This window comes from Aspergillus nidulans, chromosome VI, assembly GCF_000011425.1.
Source record: "Aspergillus nidulans FGSC A4 chromosome VI".
Classification (NCBI taxonomy): Eukaryota; Fungi; Ascomycota; class Eurotiomycetes; order Eurotiales; family Aspergillaceae; genus Aspergillus; species Aspergillus nidulans.
Genome location: NC_066262.1, coordinates 1,093,367 through 1,107,758, shown reverse-complemented (window position 1 = coordinate 1,107,758; position 14,392 = coordinate 1,093,367). Strand labels below are relative to the sequence as shown.

Here is a 14,392-nt window from a genome sequence, read left to right as displayed (position 1 = left end):
TTGGCTGGAGGAGCAGAGCGGGCACCGTAAAATCGACGACCTCACAAACAATTGCGAGGACTTTCAATGAAGCAAACTTATTGGGGGCAAGCTTCTTCTTCAAAAGAAATGAAGGGAATCGGGGCAATACATCAAAATTCTTCTCGACAATAACAAGACAATTAGCGATAAGGATTCCCCAACTGGTCCCCGGTGTCCAGAATACAATTCAGGTCGACCCTGACATCGCAACAAAAGGGCTAAAGGAGCAATTTGATAGAATACTCCTTCAGCCACTCATTGATTTGAACTCATCTATTCTGCTGACCCCACTGCTGGTGATGGTGATAGACGCCCTAGACGAATGTGATGTGGACAATGGCATACTACTCCTACTCCAGTTGTTACCTCACCTACAAAAGTCGATGGCTGTACGCTTTCGAATCTTCATAGGCAGCAGATCAGAGTGCCTAACTGATTAGGCTTTTCGAAATTTGCAGCTCATGGGTATGAGACTCTTGACCTCGATGAGATTCCGGAGCACGTAATAGCAAATGATATATCGCATTTCTTACTGGTCTCTCCGAAAACTTGATCCATATCCGATTGAATCCGCTACAATCGGTTCTGAATGTTCCAGACGATAATACTTCACCGGTACAGCGCTTTCATCTGTCATTTTGTGCCTTTCTACTTGATCCGGAAAACAGCAAAATGAACCCATTCTGGGTGGATGAGAAAGACATGCACCGTAAACTAACCACACGATGCCTTCTTATATGTGAGGGTCTGAAGAAAATCTATGTCGACTGCAAAGTTATGGGACGCGCCGCACGGAGATCGATTCCCAGACTGTCAGCTGTTGTTTCCCCCCAGAGCTACAATACTCCTGTCGCTATTGGTACCCCTTCCCGACCCTTACCTTCTAGAATCAACCGTCTATGTTAGTCAACCGGCCCTGGGCAGCTGTACGCTCTCCGCTTCCTCGTGGGCCTCCTGGAATCCTGCACCTTTCTCGGGTACGCCGCGCTTTGGGGGAGCTGGTACGGACCGACCCAACTAGCAAAGCGTGTTGCGCTCTTTGAGCAGTCGAGTGCAATAGCCAGCATGTTCAGCGGGTATCTCCAGGCAGCACTGTACACAGGGATGAACGGTAAGTCGGGACTGAAGGGATGGCAGTGGCTGTTCATCTTTGATGCGATCATCTCCATTCCCATTGCAGTGTGGGGATATTTCGTTATACCAGACAGTCCCAGTAGGACGAGAGCGTTTGGGTGACGAAAAAGGTGAGTGCTCCAAGTTCCTCTAGTCATATGCGCAGGAATTGTGATTGACAACTGCTACTTAGGACCGAGAATATGCTGTCCAAAGACAGGCGAGCATGGGCCTCGCTCCATCAGACAGATTACCCTGGAAGAAACTGCGGAAGATATATACAGGTTGGCAGCTGTGGGCGTTTATCTTTCCTGACCTGTACGTCTCCTATCCTTGATGTCTCCTCTATTCTCCGTCAAGCTAAGCATGGTTGCCCAAGCCGGTCAAGGCAGCGGATTTTTCAACCTGTGGTTCAAAGACTAATGATACAGTACCGCACAATTAACACCATTCCCACATTCGGGAATGTCATCAGCGTCATATCATCCTTGGTATTTGAAACAATTGCCGACCGCACCGGCAGACGCAAGGAGTGTTGCGCTATCGTGTGTGTCATTGGTATATCCGCAAATATCATACTCTCCATCGGGGATATTTCGAGAGCCGCCCTGTTGTTCGCGTTTTTCCTCAGCTTTGTTAGTGCGGCTGCGCAGCTGTTGATCATCATAGGTTCACTTTTCCACTTCCTCATGCGATCAGAGCCGGTATATAGGCAACAGGCTGATGAAATACAGGCATGGGGCCAGGAAGGTACCCAAAAGAACGCCGAGTTGCGGCAGATGCTCGTGGCGACTGGCAATATCTTCACCTATAACTTCATGGCGTGGGTCCCGCTCCTGACGTTTCCTACGTATGATGCGCCGCACTTTAATTACGGATACCAGCTGCTGATCATGTTCAAGGCCTTAACTATTGTGGGTGTTTATCTTTATGGGTGGTTGGATAAGTCGGATAGGTGGGTTACTTGGCTGGGTAATATCAGAGCGAGTGGCTAACAACGCGGAAGGAAAAGACAGGCTGTGAGGTTAGGCAATAGCCGTGGAGAGCTGGGCCAGGAGGCCGTAGGATGAGAGGCAAAAATAAGCTACAAGAAATCTGTTGCTTGTTTGTTGGAAAGCTGCGGACATTTAAGTCGATCAATTGCGTTTTAGATGCAAGTTGACCCAATACCAGATCTAACAATGTATCTGTTTTGTCTCAAGCAAGAATTTTCCCTAGCAATACGCTATTTAACGCAGGGCCAGAAATACGTTGGTTGGGTTCTCGACGGGACAACCTAGGGAAGGGTGTATCCACCATCGATCACAATATCCGCGCCGGTCATGTAACTCGAGGCGTCCGACGCACAAAAGACATACGCCTGTAATGTTAGCTTTTGCAGCTCAATCTCGTGAAATACATACTCCCTTCAGCTCATAAGCCTGTGCCATCCGCTGCGCTGGAATCATGCTGTGCCACTTCGCTCTCCATTCCTGCGGATGAGCATCGAGTATCTCTGTCTCGATGAAGCCCGGCGAGATGCAATTGACGCGACAGAAGTCGACCCATTCTACAGACAGGCATCGTGCTAGTTGGACCACGGCCGCCTTGGATGCGTTGTACTGCTCCATATCAGTCGTGTCCGTATGAACCATGGAGGGAACGGACCGCAGCCTGCTTCTGAGGAACATTGACTAATGTCGCACTAACAGACGCAGTGAATATCACATTGCCCCGACCTTGTTCCTTGAAAATCTTCGCTGCAGCCTGGGCAGAGTAGAAGGCGCCATCGAGGTTGACGCCCATGATCTTCCGCCATTCCTCGACACTGTAATCCTCTGCTGGAATATTGGAGGTAATACCAGAGTTGACAACGATGATGTCCAGATGTCCAAAGTCTTTCTTGATCTGCTGAACTGTTTTCTCGATCTCTGCTTGGTCAGTTACATTCGCTCTGTAGGCGCGGGCTGTAACGTTGTTTGCCGCTGCGATTTCTGCGGCCGTCTCAATCGCAGTGGGGGAAGAGTTATAAATGATAGCCACCTAAGCTCATCAGCAAACTACGCGATACAAGAAAAAGAAAGGCGTACATTGGCACCAGCCTCTGCTAGGCCACGAGAGACCTCAAGGCCTATACCGCGAGCCCCTCCAGTAACGGCGGCGACTTTGCCGGTCAGGTCAAAGGCCTTGGTGACATGCTGATTCGGGGGTTGGGAGAGGACCATATTGCTAGTAGGATTCCAATATGTTAATATGCTGAAGAGACTTGTAGAGTATCTATGTTAAAGAAGGAAAGATGTAATAAGAGAGCGTCAAGCGTGGGGGTGAGGGTTGCAGCCACCCCGCGCAGCCACCCCGCATTCTTCCCGTTCACTCAACTCGTTACGGGCATCTGAGGTCCGACTCTAATTAAAACCGTGCCAATTCGCACATCCTTGCCGGGTATGATCATATTTACACATATCTACTTAAGTGAAAGGCCAGCGTGGGTTTGCCGGGCCGGAGAGCGAACTGCCTGTGCACCCTAATAGACGTATCTAGTCTCTCCTGACTGGCCCCATACCCACGCTTGCAGAGGATTTTATAGATTTTTCAGACAGTCGCAAGCTTCTGTTAGTCCTGCCTTGATGTTCATGCTTGGTGTAGCCATTCAAAGATTGTTCCATTGCATAGTACCATGCAATGGTGTGTTTAGCCAGCTACATGGCCACAAGATGGCTACATCTTACTCCTTCCCGTCATAACAGTGCCATGCCAGACACGCCACGTCTAAAGAGACAAGCAATCATCCAATAAGTATGAGAAGGTGCTGTCTTCATCAGCCTGGCAGTATTGCCCATCCCCATCATCCCCTACCATGAGCCCTCGCTGCTAGCAAGGCCAGGTAATTTTTGCCAGCCGTTCAGCAAATATCAGACTCACCTCATCAGCATGAGCTCATAATGCCACTTATAGGCGTACATGTTCTGTAAAGGCCCACTAATCAAATCACCACGTTAATTCACTGTTTAAGACCGTCAATGATTCAAGGGATGGTATAGGATCGCATGGTATTTTTCATTGAATCAGCTCGCAAAGCGAACCTGTTCCCGTGCTCGAGAAAAAGTCACGGCTAAGCCCGCGAAATCAAGTATATGGAGATTGAGCGGGCATTTGTGTCTTATGGCGGTGCTTTAACTTTCCGCATACCACACGGTAGACTCTCACTTATTCTGGGTCCATAAATACAGGTGGCATCACAGTAACGTCCTTTCTTCAGTCAATATGCATAAAGCCGACCAGGCATCCATACACGATTTAGAAGGGCTTGAGTGAAAATACCGATAGGCACCAATGGAGTCACCTTAGCAAGGGTCAGTGCGAGGGAAGTTCCGTACCGTATCAATACTGTGGGCAAATCACAGTTTCCTGGACTGAGCAGCTAAGTAGTTTCTATATGATTTTTGACAACCTAGCTCTATGGATGCTCTTGCTTGGCCTGCTAGGACACCGTTTTATACGCTTATTTCTTATGGTTAAGGCTAAGTGCTTTCTTTCCAGGCACGCGATAGGAAATATATATTTTTTTTGCAGATGTGATATGGGTGGTGCACAGTAAGTAACGTAAGTAACAGAAGCTTCATGGCTTGTCTATGAGCTAGGCACAACATACTGGCATTCAATCTAGTACAATTAGAGTGAAAAATAAGCACCACATATTCCATACACCCCGTTTACAGAGGGACTTGTTGGAACTGGAGACAAGAAGGGGGGAAAAAAAGAAAAAAAGGAAAGTCCAATGCATCATCCGTGAATCGAACACGGGCCTCATCGATGGCAACGATGAATTCTACCACTAGACCAATGATGCTTTTTTTCATAAAACATATAAATTTTGACAAAATGTTCCGAATATTAAACAGCCTGAAATTACGTCCTTATCACCACGTGCTCGCTCCACCGCCGCACCTGGGCCGATAAGCAAAAAAGATCGCAAAATTGTTGGCCTCCGCCTCAGCTCCGCAGTCTACCCACCACTTCCTCATCCAAAACACCATGGGTAAAGCCGACAGGAAGAAGAGCGCCCGAGCTTCCGCTTCACCCTATCAAAAACCATCAAAGGGCGACGGCCGTAGCGCAGCAGCAAAAGCCGGCTCCGCGATCTTCAAATTCAACACCGATCTCGGTCAGCACATCCTGAAAAATGGAGCGATTGCCGACAATATCGTCGACAAGGCCAATGTTCAGCCAAGCCAGACGGTCCTTGAAGTTGGTCCTGGTCCTGGTATCTTGACGACTCGCATCTTGGAGAAGGCGAAGAAAGTCGTCGCGGTCGAGTTCGATCCGCGCATGGCTGCAGAATTAACGAAACGCGTGCAGGCGACGCCGATGGAGAAGAAGCTGCAGATTGTCCTGGGTGACTTTATAAAGACGGATTTGTCCAAGTTGCCGCCGTTCCAGGTCTGCATTAGTAACACGCCTTATCAGGTACGTCCTACTATTTACCCTCCTGTATCGCGCCAGAGCAGGGCTAACAGATTCGGACCGACAGATCTCTTCCCCCCTCATCTTCAAACTCCTCTCTATGCCAAACCCACCGAAAATGTGCGTGCTCATGGTTCAACGCGAATTTGCCCTGCGCCTGCTCGCCCGCCCTGGCGACGCCCTTTACTCCCGGCTCTCGGTCAATGTGCAATTCTTCTCAAAGGTGTCGCACATCATGAAAGTCGGCCGGAACAACTTCCGCCCTCCGCCGCAAGTCGAGTCCAGCGTCGTTCGTATCGAGCCGAAACTTGGAAAGCCAGAGATCAGCTGGGACGAATGGGACGGGATGCTGCGGATCTGCTTTGTGCGCAAGAACAAGACGCTTCGCGCTGGGTTTATGGCGACCAAAATCCGCCAGATGATTGAGCGCAATTGGATCACTTGGGCGGCTATGCATCCTGAGAAGGTCTCGCAGGGGGATGTTGATCTCCTTTCAGGGAAGACACCGTTTCCAGAGGGAAAGTTTGCGAATAGCAAGGATGACGGGGATGTGGATATGGATGTTGATGATGCGGGTCCCGTGGTCGATGAGGATGATGTTGGTGATATTTTCATGAATGGCGTTGAAGGTGGTGAAAAGGGTGCAGCAGTTGCGCAGAGCGGACCGGTTATCACAGTTGCTGGGCAGCAGGTTCCTAGGACGTCGGTGACACGGTTGATTCAGTTCAAGATTGAGCGGATTCTGGATACCGCGGGGCTAGCGAATCATCGTGCAAACAAGTGCGATGAGAATGACTTTCTCCGACTACTGCATGCTTGCAATACTGAGGGTATCCATTTCTCATGAGAAGACTGCGAGTCAACACTCTTGCTACAGTCTATTCTTTCGTCTCTTACCTCTCTCTTCGACTCCTCCGTCGCCGATGTTAGAAATCAAATGTTTCGAAACAATCTCCGCCGCCGAAGCATCCGCTGTTCTTCAGCTTCAGGGTGGTCAGAAGTCTCAGCCGGCTCTTCTGAGCGGTGCTGGCGCTGCTCTTCCTCGCGCCGTGCTGCAGCTCCATCAGCACCATTTCGACCCTTGCCCCGTTTCACGGCCTCCGTTTATAGAGCCAAAACGATCAAAAGTTCGTTTAGTTTATACCACCAGCGTTGTTAGCATTGAGAATTAATTATACGAAGTCAAGAGGACTTCTGCTCCATCGTACCCTCAGTGAAACACCTGTGGCCGTAGTCCTAACCGCTTCCAGCTCTAGCCACAGGTTTATTTCCCCACCAGCTGCTAGCAACAGCTCAAAAGCCCCTGTCTTACTATCGAACATCAAGTATTTGTAGGTATTGAAGTTTTTCAACTATTTGTCTACTGTTCAGAATGAAGATACAATGCTTTGACTATTATTCACTCTGCAACAGTGCCCTTTATGCTATCCCTCTGCTGCCATGTTGTGAACTGTGATGAAAATCCCTCTCCTCTGCTATAAAGCAGCACAAAAATATCTGTACTGAATCACGAAGTATTAAGCCAGGCCGAACCGCACAAGTTAGTGCCATCCTTTGTTTGATGGCTTTCATGATATTCCGATATATGGATTTCTCGCCGGCAGCCAACGAACCGCCACTCTGCCCTATATTATATCCCGATCCAAGAAATTGGGGTTCGTGCCCTCTTGAGACAGTATACAAAGGCAAATAAACAACCGGCCATCAAACAAACATGTATCTTGTAGACTGTCAAACAGACGTTTTTGAGCTATAAAACCCACCATATCTTCACGAAGAAGCCCTCCAATCATCAACTTATCAGATCAGTCTATTTGCTTCATCCTATCCATTTATCCTACTCGCTATCTCTTTTAGTCTAACTCGTCACGGATACTACATTTTCTCCACGTAGTCCATCTCGCATCCAGACCAGTCCCATCATGGCTAACTTCTACATCGCTATGGCCTTCTTGGCCCTCATTTCTGGGTTCCCGTACTGGGAGTGTGCGAGTTTGACAAGTTTGCGTTTTATAGGGATTCGGACCAACCTCTTCGATCGCTGAGGTGAGCCTCGACCCCTTCCACCACACTGAGCAAACCTCACAGAAGTCAGGAAAACTAAATAATAAATGGATAAAAAAAAAAGCTAGGGTGGCCTTAAAGTCTCTCTCCTGGCTGGATTCTCAAATACCTGACGGTCTAATATGTGGTCAGGCTGAGATGCGCACATGTTGCTTTGGATTCGCTACTTTCCCTTTTCTTTTCTTCTCTCTTCCTTTCCTTTTCTCTTGTTCTTTTCTTTCGGGTCTGAAGTTTGTTTTTTTTCTGCTTGATATTCTATTGTTTCCAAGATAGCCTCATGCGGTTGCTGCTGGTTGTCAATTTGATATTATTTTTTCTTTATGATCGTTTGGTTGTATGCCAAATCGGATATATATTCGCAATATTCAAAATGGCATATAATTCCTTTCTTGGAACATATTTTCCATCTTTAGAGACATTAAAAGAAGGCCCTACGGCTCGTATGATCCTTAGGGTCAGCATAGAGCTGCCTTCTCCTTTGTTCTGGAGGCATAGATCATCCCTGACTCGCTTATCTCCTATGGCAAGTGCGCCTCATTCAGAGTGATTCTGTGGTTCAATATACAAGCTATGTATTGGTTTAGCTTTGATCAATTATAATCTTGATGTCGTCAGGCTTCTCAACTCAAGACCAATATGCAGGCTCAAGGTGCTTCAAGCTGACGCGAGCCCATAGAAACGAATCAGGTTCTGGCTCAAGATAGAAGTTGGAGAGTTATTAGCGGCTTGAATTACCGTAATTAAGAACGGGCTATGCATATACTTCGGAATCTGCAGCGCTCTGGCGTAAAATCTGAATTTGGCTTACTACTACTGTACCCTACCTGAGCGCCGAGGAAGTGCAATGGTACAACCAGACATGTGACAGAGAGCATGCAGCCCAGCAACCCTCATAATATCCTCTCGAAAGTGACCTTTTTTTTTGAGACCTCATTCTGTCACTAGCTTCATGCTGATTTGATGCCACTATTATACATTAAACGATCGCTCAATTTTTTTGGCACATTTTCATCATGCTAAATGGACATTAGACTCATTCATTAATCTTCTGCTTATGAAATACATCTAATCGTCTAAGTGAGTACCGTAACGCCTGTCTTAAAGGGAAAACAACTTACTAGGTATCTCTGGCATCCAACTCACCCGAGTCTGGCAGAAGAACTCCCCCTTGGGCGACAATGCCTCCGGGTCGTCCAAGGAGCCGACGACCACATACCGAAACTGTTCTTTCACATGATCCTGCCCCAAAAATGAGCATACAATCAAGATAGAAATGTCACCCCTTCTCATCAAGAAACGGCAGATATAGGTGGGAAGGAAGCGAATGGATGCATACTCCATATTCACAGATAAAACTGCCACAAGTATCACAAAACTCCCGATGAACAACAATACCTGTCCTGTAATCCGCTGCATGCTTTTTTGTCTCACCTTTGGCGAGTTGGAGAGCATCCTTGGGGACTTTGGCTGTTGGACCGTAGTTTGTGCCGAATGCTTTCTACGTGCTCCGAGCAGATAAGTCAACATCACACCACCGATCTACGCCTGTCTGGTTATGTTTAGATTGAATGAAAAGTACACACCTTGCAGTTCTTACAATGACATAATGAAGTCCGCGCATCATCGGGCGAATTAAGGGTGAGATTGTATTCGATCTTGTGGCAGGTGCAGGAGCCGGTGTAGGTGGGCATCTTCAGATTGTTGGCAAGGACACTAAAGAGCCTGCGCCTGACCACGGGATACAGCATGTGTATTGAGGACCTTATGGGTTTATTAATGGAAGGGGAATGCTCAAGCATACTCCTGGGACAAGATGAGGTTGTCCTTGGGGAATACTATGGTACCGCACGTGTGACGTCATTTATGACACGCACGATGCAGTCCCAGATAAAATCAAAAGAACAGCCGAGCTGACATACAGAGCAACGCGAGATTTGTTTCGATTTTGCGCGTACATACATACCCTGCCTTGCTTCCCACACCGACAGCGTGGTACTCCACGGCCCCCGACTTTTCTAAAACTGGCAAATGCTTGCACACCAGTACGCTCAACTTCAGAATATAGCCCAGAAACTATATCCCGCACGGCCGCGGGCTTTATAAGTAGTAGATCCTGGGCTTTCGTGCTGAACGACACATCTGGAGGCAATTTGATGGCTGGGATTAGAAAACTGTCAGGCTGTTGTTATGAATGACCTTGGGTGGTAAGGAACGTTATTCATATAGTCAGGGAAACATAAGCCTACACCAATCATTAAATGGCAATAGGAAGAGCAGGATAAAGCTTCCATTACTTTAGCTGCAGGACTTGTACACTGCATGGGATTGACTCTGCTGTGCTACAACTCTGACAACAGCATTGTAGCTTGCCTAAATCCGCAAGTACATGTCCTATTACCCGCTAAACGTGAATGAATTGGTGTTGCAGGTGATCCGAGCGCTGGTGATCCGAGCGCTGGACTGCGTGATTAGACTAGATCATCTGTTTGTGGGAAACACACTGCAAAACTAGTATCGTAGCTGACAAAAATACTACTTCAACTTTCGTTGCTGCTACATAACAGCCAGTATGAGGGCTCACTTATCAAGGGCACTTGTCGTGATACATGATTTACATCTCTATGCTATCAATGCTAATGCGATGTAAAGTGGAGCTATATCATTTCTAACAGTAGATGCCAGAAATATGGAATCAAGATAAGTCGGAGGATGCGATGATTCAGTTCATATGGCGGGATGTAGCTACCCTTCTGTAATTAGAGAAAAAGTGAGTTCAGTGCGGTACCTACTGCAAGATAAGGACTACTTGATTTGGCGGGATGTACAATCAAAGATACCAAAGAAACAAAGCATCAATACGTAATGATATACATACAGTATCAGTCCAAAATATTGAAAATATATTGGAACTAAACAGTTCATGACCCCAAAACACTATACTTTGTGCTAAAACTAGAATGGCAGCAAGGATAAAAAGAGAAAAAACATACAACAGCATGTATATGTCGGAGCTCACCCGTCCCAGCGTCTGTTCTGTGGCCGCTTTGCCGCCCACGTTCAGGCGCCTCAGGTGAAGATGCAGGGGCCCTGAATATCTTGCACCCGAGCTAGCCAAGAGTTACATTTTGACATATGGGCAAGGTGACGCCCATCATACGGTGATAAATAATTTAAGATCAGTCTCACCTCACCCCATCCTCTTTCCATGCCTAAAGCTGATCAGACAGCATGGCACAACAACCGGTAGCAAGATTTACGCGTGTGATTGACCTCGACGAGCATGATGATAAGGAGATCAAACGAGCGATCCTTCCACGTACTTCTCGAAAGTATGACCGGGCTTTAAGAATCTTTGACAGGTAGGTCCCTCTTAGTTGTATAGAAGCACCTCACTTACCGTTACAGATTTCTTGAGTTACATCCAGCCGCTTGCTTTCCCCCAGATATAAAATCATACAAAGGGTTTCTAGAATTCTATGCAAGAAATACAACAGGTCGGATTGAGGAACAGCCTATAACAGAAACAATTGAGAATTTCCGCCGGGATTTCGAGACAGCTTTAGCCCGGGCAAGGGGGATCCAAGTCCCCAAGAGCACATCTATCACCATGAAAGAGGTATGTGTTGTTGGATCTAATAACTTCATATGCTTATAAATATAAAGTATATCATTTCAGATCTCAAGACCAAACTTGGGCTTCCAGATGTTCAGATGTCCAGAGATGGACTATCTCCTAATGATTTGACCATTCTCCTGACCCAGCTATGGTGCCGGGACTTCAAAGAATACCGCGGCAAATTTCCTGACCGGAATAGAGTACAGCTTACTGCATCAATATTACTCTACTGCTTCTCTTCTGCTAGAACAGGGGAGGTACATGAGTCTACAGCTCGCCGCTCTATTGCCCGGCAGAAAGACGGGGACAACAGTAATGATGCCAATCTCCGAGCCTATTCTATGGCAGCTTGCTACAAGGTCAGAAATCCATCTTTGCAGAGATTTTACAGTACTGACCATGTACAGCATTTTATCCTCACTATAGAGCTGGTTGAAGGTATCCCAATGTTAGTCTTAACCTATGCTCGGGAGTTTGTGAAGGGTTACTGGAGATTGAGGAAATGGGAGCCCCCAGTCCATGCTTTCTATGAGGTGTATAAAGAGGACGTCCCTCTCTTCTTTAACCTCATCCTATTTATGCTACCGCTTTTTTCTGCTGACAGAGCCTTTCGCTATTATGGATCATACACCGAGATCCTTGACCAACTGGACTCTATCAAGCTCAGTGATTTGGCTTCGCAAGACAATCATGTCATCTCAAGGATCCACTTTCGAAAAGATATCTTGGACACTCCTGTCTTTCGACCTTCTAGTGAACTTGACATTCAAAGCTCTACTGGTAAGGCCAGGGGCGCGGATGCATTCGGAAAAGAATTTGCAGCACTAGGGTGTCGAAGTGGATATGAACAGAATGTTACTGCCCGTGCATGTCGTCGATGGGCACTCATGGAAACTGGCAAGTAAGATTTGCCCATGCATTTAATCCAGGTCACTGATGTACTGTAGACAAAAAATATTCCCAGACCGCTCGGATGAAGCATGCATCCCACACTGAACCACGGACTTTTGGCCGGTCTTACGCGCATCCTGTCTGCGAGGTGGATGGTCCTGCGACTTATCTCAACATCGCGTCTCGTCATGAGCATATCCAAAATCGACGTAGCATGGGAATACACCATAACCCAAACCTATGGCAATCCCTCCCTGCGAAGGCGGAGTTCGAATTCCAGGAACGAGAAGATATAATGGCCCTGGATGAAGAACTTAAGTCACTTACTGCTAAGCTTGTTGACGCAAGGGCTGATGGCCCGGAGGCTGAGCGCAAAATCCAGTTAGAACGGCGTCACGTCCAAAGTCAAAAGATAAGCTGTACCTTGAGGAGCTTAAACGGCAGCGTGAGTTTCAACAGGACTCGCACGTTGGGAGTGTTTATAAACAAACCCTCTTCTGTTACTATCGACGAGCTATGCCGGAGCGGGACCGCCTTGCTCAGCTTTTACCATCCAAGTCAAGTATGCGAAGCCCAGCAGGGCGAGACGCTATGATAGACTTGGAAACCATTTGCAGAGAACACTCTCCAGTTGCCTATCGAACCAATCTACAACCAATCAATGGTAAGTGTGTCTGTGGGAAAGCAATAGATGAGTAGGTAACCTCCTGTTCATATTTAAACATGTACTGACTTGAGAGATTTCATCCTCATCGCCAATGGCTTCAACTTTACCGTTGCTATCATGAGAGATTCTGTCAAATGAGCAGTGATGGCTTTGCCGAGTTCTGCTATGAGTGTGCAATATGGTTCAACAGCTGGAATAAGTGGCAACAGCACTGCCAGGACCACCTCAGCAGCCCTGGTGGATTGCTTCGTTGTGACCCCATTATATTCCGAAATTGCCCAGTCAAACCAGGCTATTGCCCTTTCTGTCTAGGGAACTTGAATCTAAGCCCTATTCAGCGAATGGAGCAATATCTGGATATGAGTAAGTGGTATGATCATGTTCAGGGTCACCTTAGCCATCGGAAGCTATTGGGCAAATATCATTGTCAGCACCCAGCATGTACAGAGGTATATGGGTCGTTGATGGAACTAGCGTGCCATCTTGAGGACACCCACTGCTTCAAGCCTCACCGTGGAAAAAAGCGATTATTGGACCCATGATTGATCATGGTGAGGTTGAAGACATCGGTGATGATCAAGAGAGTTTGCATCTCGATTTATATGAATGATATATATTGTTATTCCTCTACAGTGCCTCAAAGCGAAGATGAACTGAGCAGATGGAAGAATCAGCATACTAATGATTAAAGTGTTCCGTAAGTTTGCCACGAGCCATTCTGGGGTAGACAGGGTGGTTTACAAGGCACCGTACCCAGGGCCGGGGGTCGAGGCAAAAAGAATGGGTTTATTCCGCCCATATTAGGGAGCTGCTGTTGAGAACGCTGGCCCTCTAAAAGATTCATAAGAAATCAACCTCTAGTCCTGGTTATTGTGGCGCTGATATGAACTAATTCTTTGGAACCTATAATGATTCAGAAGGCTCATAGGACCGCTGCCTTGGTTCCTCAATATTACCATCTGCATCGCGACTGTGTTGGTGTATTGCCAACCTTCGATAGCTGCCAGCAGGCCGTGGATATGACTGCCGGGGGCGGATAGAAATTGCTTGTCTCCTACCAGGTATTATTATCCTTTCTGATTGGCGATGGCTTGCTGAAAAACGTGGGTAGCCTTCAAGAGTTCGTCGTTGCGGCTCCCGAGGAGTGACTGAAATCACTTGTCTCCTCCCTGGAACTATCTGCCTTTCCGGTAGGTAATGCCTGGCTTCTTGAGTTATAACCGTGTCTTGCCTTCTTGAATTAGTTTGGCTTCCTGTTAAATCATGCTGAGAGGCAAGAGTTTAGCTTCGGCTGTGGCTCTCTAGGGGTTCCCGTCTCCTTCCCGGAATTGTTCGGGTTCCCAGCAGGTTAACCCCCTCGTAAATATGGATAATTTGATCAGGATCCCGCCTCCTGGAATCTTGTAAGCTGTGATCGCGTACAATGCTCCTCAGGACATGCGACCTTGGGATATACCCCTCGTCGGATTGACTGGTTGTAAGTCAGCCACTGCTGATCAGCGTCAAAACTAACAAGCCTTACCAAACTGGACATGGTGGGGGCCACCTAGGTTCTGATTGTATCATCGTATAGTCAG

General features: G+C 47.3%; 6 protein-coding genes across 6 annotated transcripts, besides 5 other annotated features; 4 read left to right on the top strand and 2 right to left on the bottom strand.

Annotated features, from left to right (window-relative positions):
- Positions 1-14,392: part of a sequence feature (contig 1.55 1613..492661(-1)) that runs on past both edges of the window.
- Positions 1,087-2,129, top strand: ANIA_03311 (uncharacterized protein; the record flags this gene model as incomplete). Its single annotated transcript, XM_655823.1, has 3 exons — positions 1,087-1,132; positions 1,236-1,265; positions 1,804-2,129. 3 exons carry the CDS (start codon positions 1,087-1,089, stop codon positions 2,127-2,129), a joined length of 402 nt encoding a protein of 133 aa, XP_660915.1.
- On the bottom strand, positions 2,255-3,338 carry ANIA_03312 (uncharacterized protein; the record flags this gene model as incomplete). Its single annotated transcript, XM_655824.2, has 4 exons — positions 2,255-2,494; positions 2,538-2,735; positions 2,824-3,156; positions 3,204-3,338. The coding sequence occupies 4 exons, from the start codon at positions 3,336-3,338 to the stop codon at positions 2,411-2,413; spliced, it is 750 nt and encodes a 249-aa protein (XP_660916.1). The 3' UTR covers positions 2,255-2,410.
- Positions 4,056-4,081: a sequence feature (Short protein (ANIA_11382, CBF82978.1) was converted to a misc_feature.).
- Positions 4,441-4,466: a sequence feature (Short protein (ANIA_11382, CBF82978.1) was converted to a misc_feature.).
- Positions 4,709-4,716: a sequence feature (Short protein (ANIA_11382, CBF82978.1) was converted to a misc_feature.).
- Positions 4,781-4,789: a sequence feature (Short protein (ANIA_11382, CBF82978.1) was converted to a misc_feature.).
- On the top strand, positions 5,124-6,424 carry ANIA_03313 (dimethyladenosine transferase; the record flags this gene model as incomplete). The annotated part of the gene is made up of 2 exons (XM_655825.2): positions 5,124-5,580; positions 5,645-6,424. The coding sequence occupies exons 1-2, from the start codon at positions 5,149-5,151 to the stop codon at positions 6,422-6,424; spliced, it is 1,212 nt and encodes a 403-aa protein (XP_660917.1). The 5' UTR covers positions 5,124-5,148.
- ANIA_11383 (uncharacterized protein) lies at positions 7,500-7,622 on the top strand (the record flags this gene model as incomplete). Its single annotated transcript, XM_050612496.1, has 2 exons — positions 7,500-7,563; positions 7,594-7,622. The coding sequence occupies 2 exons, from the start codon at positions 7,500-7,502 to the stop codon at positions 7,620-7,622; spliced, it is 93 nt and encodes a 30-aa protein (XP_050468411.1).
- ANIA_03314 (GFA family protein) lies at positions 8,589-9,389 on the bottom strand (the record flags this gene model as incomplete). The annotated part of the gene is made up of 4 exons (XM_655826.1): positions 8,589-8,607; positions 8,760-8,880; positions 9,073-9,139; positions 9,225-9,389. The coding sequence occupies 4 exons, from the start codon at positions 9,387-9,389 to the stop codon at positions 8,589-8,591; spliced, it is 372 nt and encodes a 123-aa protein (XP_660918.1).
- ANIA_03315 (uncharacterized protein) lies at positions 10,870-13,504 on the top strand (the record flags this gene model as incomplete). The annotated part of the gene is made up of 9 exons (XM_655827.1): positions 10,870-11,000; positions 11,047-11,257; positions 11,305-11,616; positions 11,665-12,037; positions 12,109-12,158; positions 12,222-12,545; positions 12,608-12,812; positions 13,128-13,178; positions 13,449-13,504. The coding sequence occupies 9 exons, from the start codon at positions 10,870-10,872 to the stop codon at positions 13,502-13,504; spliced, it is 1,713 nt and encodes a 570-aa protein (XP_660919.1).